The sequence below is a fragment of the Liolophura sinensis genome, chromosome 7 (genome assembly GCF_032854445.1).
Source record: "Liolophura sinensis isolate JHLJ2023 chromosome 7, CUHK_Ljap_v2, whole genome shotgun sequence".
NCBI classification, from domain to species: domain Eukaryota; kingdom Metazoa; phylum Mollusca; class Polyplacophora; order Chitonida; family Chitonidae; genus Liolophura; species Liolophura sinensis.
Window position 1 is genome coordinate 18702211 of NC_088301.1, and position 14529 is coordinate 18716739.

The 14529-nt window shown below is 37.8% G+C and overlaps 1 protein-coding gene across 1 annotated transcript; it reads right to left on the reverse strand.

Annotated features, from left to right (window-relative positions):
* Positions 1-1141: 1141 nt before the first annotated feature.
* Positions 1142-8309, reverse strand: LOC135471345 (uncharacterized). Its single transcript, XM_064750548.1, has 6 exons — positions 8094-8309; positions 7094-7271; positions 6499-6729; positions 5554-5626; positions 4160-4270; positions 1142-3114 (listed from the first exon to the last, which is right to left on the reverse strand). The coding sequence occupies exons 1-6, from the start codon at positions 8184-8186 to the stop codon at positions 3033-3035; spliced, it is 768 nt and encodes a 255-aa protein (XP_064606618.1). The 5' UTR covers positions 8187-8309; the 3' UTR covers positions 1142-3032.
* Between the last annotated feature and the right edge of the window lie 6220 nt (positions 8310-14529).

Genomic DNA, 14529 nt, shown 5'->3' on the forward strand with positions numbered 1-14529 from the left:
TCTGATATACAGTATGCTCTGTACATGTATGCATAATAAAAATTGAAGAACTCTTGCTTTTTGTCATTTCACTTTGTCCAAGGTCCATTTTTTTGTGACAAATTAAATAAAGGATATAGCAGAGTGAAGGTTATGCACACGCTCACTGCTTCGCGTCTCGTGGATTATCATTTCCACCTTTCACGAGAGCAATATTTACGGTCTCTGACCTTCACTGTGCAATATATTGTGTCTACTATATATTTTGATAATACAATGATTTTGTTTTCAACGTTTTCAGATTGAATATTTTAGCTGCATGAGGTACATGTGTACATGGCGTTTTGTATGACATCGTGTTTTGATGTGTGACGTAGGAATGTTGAAGTTGGCTAAACTTGTATAATGACATTCAGCTGTTTTGACATCGTGACATCTAGGTATAAATTAAGCATCAAAATGTAATTACAAAAGTGATACATGTAGCCGACTGAGCAAGGTATCACTTTCATCAGTGAAGGTAAATCCTGTCATTTCACCTTTATATAAATAATGAAATGTATTTTATTAACTGCATACCACCCTAATTCATTTAGTTTTGATAGGATGATCAAGCTTGGAACATAGGTCTTTGATTTCTTGTACTCTGTTCATGTACACATTGTTATCATGCTACATACACAGCTCCTGTGATCCAGGGGACTCTCACCAATACTGTCGTCGTGTGTTGAAGTGGGCAAGTTCATCAGTAACTTGTCAAAGGTTGGTGATTTCTGCCAGGCATCTGGTTTACTCCACCCACAAAACTGACTGATCGCCATCAAATAAGTGAACTATCCTTCAGAATGGTGTTAAGCACCAGTCAGGTTTAGGAAAAGGTCTTACGCATCAATGATTCAAGAAGGGTAAGAATAAGACATTGGTTGAAATGATAACAGGTTTTTAACTCGCCTGTACTGTAGCTTATGTCATACCCTGAACGTTTGTATTCAATAACAGGGAAAGCACCATTAAACAAAATATTAGGGGTGGCATCTTAAAATAACACAAGGGGGATATTCCATCTTTGATTTGGCGTGTACATATTAAATACCGTAAATCACTGAATTCCTGACTTAGTGGGTCGTGTATTAGAATTAATGTTAAACAAAATGTTGGAGGTGACATCTCAAAAGTATTGCATTTATTGAGCTCAGGTTTTGCACACATGTAGAACGCAACAACACAAAGGGGATATTTCATTGTTGATACGGCGTGTGCATATTAAATACCATATATGACCAAATTTAGTGAGTTTTTCTATTGCTTTCAGCATAGTGCAAGCCACTGCATATAATACTGTATTTGGTACATGCTATCATTCGGTCATATTCCAGCAGCGAGCAATTTGCTCATTTCAAAAGAAAAATATAATGTACATATATTTCAAATCTCAAAAATATGTTCTCGACGTATTCATATTTAAGAACGAATACCTATTTTTATGCTATACATACTAAAGTTAAACATTTTGGGTCCAATCCCTGCACAGTTTTGTCCTTTTTTTGATATAGGTCATTGTTTCTGTCTATAGTTGTGGTCAGAACACACATATCTCACAAGCACTAGGCCCAGGGCCTACTGCATATTTTAGCAGAGAATGATGTGTTTTATACACAGCTTGGAACTAACTTGTTCAGGTGGGCAATGTTTACCATTGTACAAACACATAGAATGATACATGTACTTGTATATATAAGTATGATGTACACGTACCTTCACTTTACTAATTGATAAATTAAAACAGAAACAGCTTTATCAAAATTCAGCAATGCACAACTACATGTAATATCTCGTACCTGTAGAAATATATGCAGTACTGCAAATCATTTCAACCAAAAACATCTTTGATCATCGGATTCACAACAGAGGAGTTTCAAGTTCTAACTCTTTGTCATTGAAGGTAAAAATAGTTCCCCTGTATCATGACTTGTGAAAAATGTCAGGCACTCTTTGTAGACATTAATTACAGATCACTTGTCCCACTGACTGTTCTATAGGCACAAATGACATCTCTTTGCTTTAGGAACGTCTCTAGTTCTCAAACGTTCAGCTCTTTAACTTTCTCCATGATTTGTCTGCTCTCAACAACTTTTTCAGAAACTTTTTTCAGATGCCAAGGCTATAGTAAATGTGATCCCGCAATAGTTACCTTACATTTGTGACAGGTCACATGATACAGTAGGACTATTTTTACCTTTAGCGATAGGAGATTTCGAAATCGAAACCCCTCTTTTCTGACATGGATTAGCATATTGGCTGACATTGCAGAAGACCTATAGTAACAATTCTACACAAAGCACTGAATGAGCTCTTCAATATATCTGCTTTCAAAGTGCATGTCCACGGGTTCTTGATAACACCAATTGTCTACAATAACTGAAATATTTCCAACCCATACACGCAAAAGTATGTTCCAGAAATCATAATGCATTTGCAACACATTGAAAAATAGATAAAAAAATGCTCTACCCACAAACAGTAATGCTTTCTTTTTATCTGACTTATTTGATTGGTGTTTCATGCCACACTCAAGAATATTTCACTGATACGACGGCTGCCAGCGATATAGCAGGATGAAAATGCACAGAGCCCTGAGGAAACCCACAACCATCTGCAGGTTGTTGGCAAACCTTCCCATGTTCAGTAGGAGAGGAAGCCAGCATAAGCTGGGCTTGAACTCGCGGCGACTGCACTGGTGAGAGGCTCCTGCGTCATTGCCCCTCTCTGGCATGCTAACCACCTCAGCCAAGGACGCCACAATGCTTTCAATGCATATATGGACTTACACAATGATGAGAGTAGGGTATTTATACAAAATCATGATAGTAAGGTATTTATACAAAATCATGACATAGGGTATTTATACAAAATCATGATATTAGGGTATTTTTACAAAATCATGACAGTCATCATTTGATACATGTATTTCAAAGTGTACATTTTTCCACTGTACTTTTAAATACGTGAATACACATGTCGCTGTAACAACTAAACACATCAGCAATAATCATCTACATAATCTTCAGCAAAACTTTGAACAGAGATGCATCTCTCCTTTCTTCATCTCTCAAATCCCCAATGATATCTTCATTCCTGTTAAAATGAGAAAGGAACAGACATTTTTGTCTATAAACGTGAAACTTAGGATTAGCACATAAAGTGGAGTTTAAGGAGAAATTTAGATTTGACAAATAAGTGCGTTTGACAAAATAATTTGTAGTTCAAAGCATTGACTGCATTAAACTTATTTATTTATGTGGTTTGAGCTTTTTAACGCCACATTAAAAAATATTATAGGTACCCTAATTCTTCAACCTTTTCAACTGCCTCTAAAATATTGAAATATTCCAAGATAACTGTGGGGTGCAGAGAAATAATTTGCACAGTTTTATGACACTTACATCTTTACTTACACAAACAAATCACTTTATTGCAATTTTTCATACTGCATGTCATAAATTCCACTGAAAAAACAGCTTCGGAGGTTGAAAAGGTTGAAGATTAACAGTATACTATGACGGCCAGCATTACAGTGGAAGGAAATCGGGTAAGCCCCTGGGAAAACCCACGACCAGCTGCAGGTCACCACGTAACATATGATATCAAAGCGTGACCACTTTAATGCAGATGGTTCATGTGAATTGTCGGGTATTTGGTTTGTACCAGTATCAATCCATCAACATGTACCATGTCAATATTTGTAGAATGGTCCTGAGTACGACATAAAACACCAATCAAATGACAGAAGAAAATGAAGAGATAAACATATCACCTAATTCACACACATACTTATATGCCAATTACAAGCAGCACCAGTAAGACTGATTTCTTTGTTTCACTCTGTGCTTTAAATTACAATAACATGTCATGCCAGGTGTATATACATGAGTGGAGAAAACCAGATAGCTCAACTTGGAGGAAATCACCACAACCTGCAGAGTCCTACATGTGCTGTAATTCTTCAACCTTTTTTGCATGTTTATTCAAGCATATTCTGAAGGCATTATTCTGTGTAGACTCGTGTTATTCTTTGAAAAGTGAAAAGATTGAGGAATTAGGGTACTAACTCAAATGATGCAGTGAGCTTTTCTTTTTCGTCCTCACATGTCGTCGTACTCACTGACAAAGATACCATTACCTTAATTCCTGTCCCATGAAGTAGATGTGGATGTTTGATGCGGCTTTGAGAATCTTGACAGCCAGCCTTTTCTTCAAGTCCTCAGCTGAGTCGTTGTGGTTTAACGTCAATCTGAAAACATCCAATTAAGACACTTCTTTCAGCCTGTTTAAATGCTTTATCAGACATCTCCATGTAAATGCCAAACAGTATGTAATTGACTGAACCCAGTATCCTTTTTATCCACATGGTCAATGTCAATTTGTGTCTGTTTTGCAAATACAGAAACATTTCAGACATCCATAGGACAGGCAGTTTATTTTACTTACTGTTTTGACATTATAATCAACTTAAATTCCCCATGTTTGCCCAGCGCAAAGGTATAATACTATGAGTTACATGGTTACACAATGATTATTGACAACCATTAAGGGAGATAACCTACTCAGCACACACATTTGATGTCGTCTGAAGGATTTGAAAATATATCTGTACCCCACTTGACCATTGTTGTCCAATGAAAAGCAAAGTATTTTGTCTGATATACATGTAGATAGGGATATGGGAGACTTGACGTCAAACAATGAGCATATTCACTGTCCAAGTGTACATCAAGATGTCATCCTTTCTTTGGGGTCTATTAATCTGTAAGATTAAGCCTGTGTCATGGGCCCAAACCCAATCAGACCCAGCCCCTTAGATTCTCATTACTCACCCAACCAAGCATTGTCCCTTAGACCTGCATTACTCACCCAACCAGACATGCTAGACATTGGTCTTTAGGCCCACATTACTCACCCAACCAAGCATTGGTCCTTAGAATTTTTTTTTTTTTTTTGATTGGTGTTTTACGCCGTACTCAAGAATATTTCACTTATACGACGGCGGCCAGAATTATGGTGGGTGGAAACCAGACACAGCCCGGGGGAAACCCACGACCATCCGCAGGTTGCTGGCAGACCTTCCCACTTACGGCCAGAGAGGAAGCCAGCATGAGCTGGACTTGAACTCACAGCGACCACATTGGCGAGAGGCTCCTGGGTCATTACGCTGCGCTAGCACGCTAACCGACTGAGCCACGGAGGCCCCTGGTCCTTAGATCCTCACCACCTACTGAACCAGACATACATGTAGGCCCTCAAACCCTCATCGCTTTACCCAATCAGACCTAGCTCCTTAGACCCTCACCACTTACCCAACCAGGCCAAGGTCCTTAGACGCTTACCACTTGCCCAACCAGTTTTAAGTCCTTAGCCCTCACCACTTATCCAACCTGGCCCTCAAAAACTCTCTCCACTCGCCCAATCAGACCCTGGCCCCCAAGACCCTCTCCACTCGCCCAATCAGACCCTGGGCCCCAAGACCCTCTCCAATCACCCAATCAGACCCTGGCCCCCAGGACTCTCTCCACTCACCCAATCAGGCTTTTATCAGCTGTGGAATCCAAATCCTCCAGCAGCAAGTCAGTGTCCGAATCATCCACATAACCTACATGAACAAATATATATATACCATAACATTAATTTCATTCAAAAAGAAAAGAGTATACACTGCACAATTTGAACACTTAGAGGGACAGAGGTGTAGAGGCAATATGCCTCCGTTTCAGATAGAATGACTGCGGCCTTATGTCAGGATATTACTTCAGTATACATACTTGTACCTTTTGGGATGTGCTCGTTTCACATATACCTGATGGCTATCAAAAAACTAAAGCACATGTACATGTATTCTTGTAGTTGCAAAGAGTACAAATCAGTCCTCAAGATGTCTGTACACCTGGAGAAAGAGCTAATTTCAGCTGGTCACACACAAAATTCACATAAAAAGTCGTTATTTTATATTAAATTTAAATATAATTTACAGTATGTAGTCACTTTGGAGGTTTTGTACACTGGAAACAATACTGTAACACTAGTACAGTCCATTACCGTTGAATTAACTGTCACTGAGTTATCCTCCCTTAAACAACCACCAGATGGCACTATGCCTAGTCCTGTTCATGGGCCAGGTAATCTGAGTAATGTTTCCCATAACCAATCATACTTTACAATGACACAGACAGGCAGGCTGTTAGAACTTGAAATCCTAACTGCCTACTCAGAACACAGGATAGGCCTACATGTGTATGATATCAGAAGTTTAGGAATTTGCTAAGTTGGACAGTGGGTTTTGCAATCAGCCTTACAATAATTATGACATGACAATGTTGTCACTAAGGGCATTTATCTGGACCAACTTTTCCAGAGTTGTTATTCAAAAGACATACGACATCTCTTGCAGAGCTATTAAGAAGCCTTTAAAACACAAATAATACAATGTCAGAAATACAAAGTACATTCGGTCTGGGTGACAGTTACCTTCTGGCAGTTCAAGGGTGTAAAACATGTCTGTAGGATGAGCGAGTTTGTGTTCAGAGGGCCAGGTAAATTCATCCATGTCTTTGACCTCAGACGGCTTGGTGACCTTGCCATCCACTGAGGTGATATTCCCCTTCCCAAACACGTAATATACCTTCTTCTGGTGGGCACTATTTGGGCCTTTTGATACATAGTAGAATTTCCAGTTATTTTCCTTGTTGTAAGAAGCATCTGAAACAAAATGAAGAACACCACTGGTAAGACCAACACCAAAATGTTGCAACAGTCTTTATTTAGTATTCCCCTAATATTTAGTATTCTCTACTTGACCGTTACATGTCATTATATCATAGGTCATCTAGGTCTAAATACTGGCGATTTAAGTATTCATATCATCAACAAAACAACACTGTATGAACACTGAATTTGTAAGTGTTAAACTGTTTAACTTGTCAATTAATTTGCATGTGGTATGACGTATGTACCACTTTTTGGAACGACTCTCTAAGGGTTATAAAATATACCACTGAAACAGAAACAACTTCCATTTACACCTTATGATGCCTACACAAACATACACATGCAGATTACTTACCTTTGCCAAAATCCTGCAATCTGGAATGGTAGAAGTAGTCAGCTTTCTTCACTCTGTCATCTCCTTCATGTGGCTGTTCAATCCTCCGGCTCACTGCTTTGCCTCCCTTCTGACTATACCGGTAATGAATTGAGCCATGCTCAATGTCCACTAACACTGGCACATCAAGTTTTAAATTCTGCAGAATTCAAAAATAAGAGCACAATGATTAAAAACATGAAAGTAACATACAAGTATTTTTTTGTGATACATGTATATATAACAGTTTTTGGAACATTCAGTTCACGATGCTTCAAAAATTGCCTTTTCTCAGGAAATGATCCTGTCCAGGATAAAATATGCCATTGGGTAATGTGATATATGAGAAACGTTACACATAGTTATTCATAAGGTTTTGTGAAAAGGGTGAGGTCTGCAAAAGTACAAGTCATGCACAGACAAGACAGAATGCCTCAGTGTGCAATTATTCTCATTTTAAATATAAAAAAAAACCCCAACTTTATTTAATTTATTTATTTATTTACTTGATTGGTGTTTTACGTCGTTTTCAAGAATATTTCATTTATATGATGGCAGCAAGCATTATGGTGGGAGAACCCCGCAGGAAACCCATGACCATCCGTAGGTTGCTGGGGGACCTTTTATTTAATGGTTCATTAGACATGTATATGGCATCTGCATAAAAGATGCATAGAAAGACTACATTTATTACTAGTATATGATCAAGATGATAGTGTTTGTACATGTCATGATGATGACCCCCTTTCTATCGCTTTATGCAGCACTGAAGTACATCAACTGTACATGTAGGCCTGTGTATAGGGATTTATGTAGGGCCTAAATATATTAATTTGGCATTTTCGTAAGGACTACCGGTACTTAAGAATAGCTATTTTGCATTCAGTGGGGGGAATAAAACCAGACCTATTAGTATGCGGATGGTCGAATGTCTACTGGCCAAAGTTTCTCACATTATTCCTCAAACTTCAATACCACGCACCTGTTTTACTTGTTTGGCTCGCCTATCCATGTAAACAGCGCGAGGGTTCGCTCCGACACCGCTCGCTGGAGAGCGGCTAACTCCCGTTCCCATATCTACTAACAGCCGCTATGAATTCACTTCCCAACTGTCTTTCATTTTAATGGAACGAAGGAACTACATAGCACTTTTTTTCAGTTTTAAACCAAACTAGATTTCGGTGTCCTCTCTAACGCGTCCTTAGTTGCAAGTGACAGCACGATGGTTACGTCATAGTGGCGCACTCTAGTGGTAGAGGGAGATAATCCTTATGTCACATGCAGTTTGTTTTCGCAAACTTGAAGAAAAAAAAATGGCTTCGCTATATCTTATTTGAAACAAAATTGTTTATTTTACCAGAATGTGAACGTGGTCAGTCAGAAGTTTACTAATAACCGGTAGTTGTTTCGTTAAAATTACATTTATGAGCCTGAAGTTCTACTGCCCTTCCCGGGTTTAGACCCTCTAGATCTCTAGGTCTTTCAAATGATTAATACATGCCAATAGTATAGGCCTACTACTATAAGTATCTGTAACTGCATTTGTACAGTTGTATTATTCGCGTTTGCAGTGAAAACACACGGCCATAAACTGATTCACCATGCAAATCTAATGCAAGTACAGGTACACACACACACACACACACACACACACACACACACACAAAGTCGACATTACCACAAAAATAGAAGAAAGCATAAAAAACGATGCAAATTCCAGATGATAAGATTTAAATAGTTATTTTAATAGTTTTTTCAGATGTTTTTCCTTAAGACCATGACATACATGTTTGAATTCCAGACTGGCATTTTTTGTTTGTTTGTTTTTTATTCATTCGATATCGGTATGTCATATGCTATAGGCCTATTGACACACGAGGCTAGAGACCATCTGACGCATATAACTCTTATTGCCACCAACGGCCCAAAAATTAAAAATTAACGGACGCGCAGTATTGAACCCAGGTATCTTGTGACCTGGTGAATGAAAGGCACAACACCTTATTCACTCAACCTCATACTACTTCCTCTTTGATTTGAACAGGATCGAGGTCAATTAGAGGGTTCATTGAGTAGATTGAATTACATGTATAAGCCAATGAGAGCTCCGATATCAAATGTGATGGTATTGGTGCTATTCTTAGGTCTCTAAACATCATGGGAGGCATTGATTAGTTCAGTAACTCCATTGGTGACGATGTAACTTAACCTCCATATACATGTATACCGAGAACGTTGATTAATGGTCTAAAAAAAAAGTAAGAAAAAAACAAAAAAGAAACAAAGCAGGACTGGTCATACAGTTACGCATATAGGTCTGCAAATTTTCTGGCTGTGGAATGTCCAGGATTTCCATTGAAAATCAGCATGAAAAGACTGGAAAACCCTGGGCCCAGTTTCACAAAGATGTTGTGCACGTATGATAATCCCACATACATGTATAAGACAATGGTATAGTAACAGTGACATTCCAAATATCACACGACAAAGGTATGTTAAAAAAAAATGTAGTACGTCGCTCTGTGAAACTGGACCCTGGAGTATTTATTTAGGACCCTGATTTGTAGGCCTACTATTGTGATCACTGACTTCTTATGTAATGATACAATCTTTACATGTGCAAAATTTGTAGCACTCATAAACCAGGCAGTACAGAAATTTACTTCCGTCAACCAGAAATCAACCAACAGCAGGGCTGGCCTACATTTGAGAATGCATGAACTTTGTGGTCAGAGAGCTCAAACAGACATGTTCATCAAAACAAAAATTTATTGTCCATAAAGAGTTTTATTACATGTACAAATATAAATACCAAAACTGCATGTTGTTGCAGTAAAAACATTTTCAACATTTTCAACAAGATATTAAATTTTTAACAAGGAAAAAAAAGTGTATAAATTTCCTTTTACCATAAACCTAAAAATTTGGTGTCAGGGGTTTGTATGTATTTGAATACAAGTGCATGTATCAACAGTATGCTATGCAATTGCTCACTAAATATACAAATTTCATAGACCCATAAAAATTTATATTAACTTGGAACAACCAGTTCGGTCTGCCACTTAAACTCATTTTGCTCACACATAACTAGACACAGTTTACATGTACCTTCCAAAAAAAAACAAAAAAAAACAACACTTAAATTATGATACATAATTCATTTAATCCCAACACAATTCTAGTTCATGTTTGTAACAATAATGTTTTCACAAAAAAGACCTTCTACTATAAACCTACCTTTAGCGGTACATGTACCTATAAACTTCATTCCAATAGAATTAATAAATTGCCTTACCTGTACAATATATCATCATATATCAAGTTTTATCATATAAAATTGTACAAAAGATATATCTAGTCCTGTAGCTTCCCCTTGATCTTTAAAGTTTCAATAACAGACCACCATTTAATGTTACATGTAGTTTATTCAAAAACGTCTGACTGTCAATTACTTTACAATGTTGCATTTGATTGATTGCATTTCTCAATATTATCACCACATGATGGCTAGAAATCGACCAACAGCAGTGCTGTGCTACATGTAAGAATGCATGAACTCAGAGAGCTCAAACAGACAAGGTCATCAAAACAAAAATTTACTGTCCAGAAGAGTTTTATTACATGTACATATATAAATACCAATACTGCATGTTGTTACAGTAAAAACATTTTCAACAAGATATTAAATATTTAACAAGGAAAAAAAAAGTGTATAAATTTCCTTTTACCATAAATCTAAAAATCTGGTGTCAGAGTTATATTTCATGTACATGTGTAAATACCAATACTGCATGTTGCAATGCGTCATCAGAGTGACCACTTAACACATATCTGCCATTGCCTTTCTCCATATTCAACATTATTCATAGACAAATTGATCAGCAATGATCATACTTCTTAGCACTTTTCTCAGTATTTTCACTGAACACAGATTAATCACCATACTTAACAAAACATTTTTCAGTATTTTCACTTAAGATGGATTATTCACCATTTTCATCGACACTTTTGTCAAAATGGTCACTCAACACAGGCTGACCATTGTGCTTAACAGAGTTTTCCACAACATTGTCACACTCTATGTAGTGCCACTTTTTCAGTCTCTCCACTTATCACAGACTGATCATCACCCTTAATGGCACTTTTCTCAGAATCCCCACTTAACACAGACTGATCTTCAGTCTTAATGGCACTTTTCTCAAAATCCCCACTTAACACTGACAGGTCTTCAGCCTTAATGGCACTTTTCTCAGAATCCCCACTTAACACAGACTGATCTTCAGTCTTAATGGCACTTTTCTCAAAATCCCCACTTAACACTGACAGGTCTTCAGCCTTAATGGCACTTTTCTCAGAATCCCCACTTAACACAGACCCACTGCCAAATTTAGTGGCACTTTTCTCTGAATACCCACTTAACACAGACTGATCACCACCCTTAATGGCACTTTTCTCAGAATCCCTACTAGACACAGACTGATCATAAGCCTTAATGGCACTTTTCTCAGAATCCCCACTTAACAATGACGGATCATCAAGCCTCCCAGCACTCTCTTCACCTGATTCAGGCAAATTCACTTGAGAATCTGGGTTCAGGTTTTCATTACCGTTTCCAAACAGCCCTACAAACAAAAAAATATGATTCTGAGAAATATAAAGATCCTGGCACAAGCAAAGTAACAGAAATTTAAATTAATAATTATAACTTCAATATTTAGAGCTACTTTCCTTTTATTTTATGCAAATCTGATCTGTGAGTGAGTGAGTGCTTGGGGTTTAACGTCGTACTCAACAATTTTTCAGTCATATGACGATGAAGGAATCCTTAGGGTGCACGTACATGTAATGTGCCTCCTTGTTGCAGGAGGGATTTCCACCGCTCTTTTATCTAGTGCTGCTTCACTGAGACGACTTACCGAAGGCAAGTAAGCCGCCCCACCCGAGCCATTATACTGATAATATAATGATAATGATATATACTGATCACCCTTAATGCTGAACGCCAAGCGAGGAAGTTACAACTTCCTCTTTTAAAGTCTTAGGTGTGACTCGATCAAGGATTGATCCTGGATCTACCGGTCCCGAAGCGGACGCTCTACCAACTGTGCTATCCGGGCCGGTAACTGATCTGTGAGCAAAGGCAGCTTTAACTAAAGGGGCCTACTACAGCTTCACATTACTGGCATATACCAGTGTTCAAATATAATGTAAAATAATACAGCAGGTGTGCAGAAAAACAAATATTTGTTAAAGAGACATGTTAAAGAGACAATACTGACATGTGCCTAACTTTGAGTGCACATTCAAATGTTCAGTTTTCTCCAGGCTTTCCCTTTGACTGTCCACTCACTCCAGTCGCTTTATTTAGAAATATGGCTGTAAAATGACTATTTTTGGATGGATTACCTCGCCTTGTAGTGTAGACTATGGGAGATATTCAGCGAAATTCAAATGTCAGCCACTGCACTCTGTGGTAATTGTGCAGCCTAGCATGTAACTTGAATTATTCAACTGTACAAATCATTGTGTATTATGAATACTTTATAACACATGGTCAATAAAAAAAAAGTTTGTAGTTAGTTTACTTATAAATCGCTTTTAAATGTTATTTTGTTTACATTTGTGATCCATGAGCAAATGTTGCATGGTGGGAATCTCTGTGCTGCTTCATTTGCATGTTATCTGGTCGGGCAGAAAGTTTCGTGACCGATTTCTTCCTGTAATCCTCTTTACTGGCACTTTTCGAAAAACATAAGCCTACGGCATTTCGTTGGGAATCCAGTGCAACTCATTTTTGAATTTAACTGAAGCAACTCCAAAAATCTGTATCTCTTTGAGCAAAATGTCCCTTAAAGACAGGTCGGTTTAAAATGAATACTTGTCACTAACAATAACACAAGTAACATGCTTAAAGGATACATGAAACTTTCGCTTTTTATTTCTTCATTTGAAGCTTAGAATGTGTTCTATCATATAAAAGAACCCATACCAAAAAAAAAACCCCTTCTCATCAGTTTTCGGTGCATAAAAATAGTTTTAAACAACAAATTAAATAGCTTGCAGTGGTGACAATGGTGATAGCTGTCAAGACCCAGGAGACTCTCACCAATGCAGTCGCTGTGAGTTCAAGTCCAGCTCATGCTGGCGTCCTCTCCAGCCGTAAGTGGGAAGGTCTGACAGCAACCTGCGGATGGATGGTCATGGGTTCCCCCCCCCCCCCCCCCCCCACCCATAATGCTGGCCGTCATCGTATAAGTGAAACATTCTTGAGTACAGCGTAAAGCACCAATCAAATAAATAAATAAATAAATACTTTGAAGGGGAAAAAGTGAAAGCTGTTCAGAGTATAAATATTAAAGTTCACTGATGAAAAATATGCATAAAATATAGGTGTTACAAAAAGATATAAAATATGCCTCAAATACCATCTTTTTCCAATTCATTTCCCTTAAAATCATAATCATTATCTTATTTTTATGGTACCTTTTTATGCATCCTTTCATCCACCTGGATAGAATCTACTTCAATGGTGAAAGTATCTCATCACAGAATACACAAAAAAGGAAGTCTAACATGAAGATAATAAATGGCTTTAACGGAATTAATGAAATTAGGCCAAAAAACAAATTTTCATGTTTAGATGCTCAGTCTATCAGCAGCTTTCATGAGCACTTCAACAATTTGGCCTTTAAAATTTGATACTACAAAACTCTTTTTGTTTGTTTTGAAAAAAAAAAAAATATAAAAGAGTATAAATGCATAAATGTGAGTGGAATTTCTTGGCAGTCGCTGATGAAATAACAAACGAATTTAAGACAACTAGCATGACTACAAGCAACAAACAGCAACTTTTTCTTTTGTGTTCCTTAGTAAGCAAGTGCAGACCTTTCTGCTGTTACCATTTTGACACAATACGACCAAAATTGGACAGTGATTGGCTGAAACCCTTTCAAACTGAAGATCACAGATGGTTATGATACAACTCAGTTGGAACCAGTTATAAATGTCGGAAAACTGTGTGTAGCCTGTAGTTACCATGACATCATGACAGTGTACAGTGGACTGTTGAGTTTCCTTTGACACCTTTCAGGGGAGCTAACTCAACATATTGTTTGGGCCCATTAAGGGGCGACTACTCTTGTTATGGTGCGGAAAACACATATTAAAGGCATTGACTGTGCTCAATGTGTTGTCACAGGATTGGTGCAATAGTGACATCATCGGAGAACTTGCTGGTGTGATGTGATGTGAAGTTACATGGTGATAGTGGCTTACATACAGGCCACCCTGTAACTAGCCAGTCACCGTTTTGATGTTATCACAATTACCATATTAAATCATCAGTTCATATACACTGGTGCATTGTCTCAATTTGTCCCTTGTCTGAGTACAACTCATGTAAATTTCAGTCGTGTCAT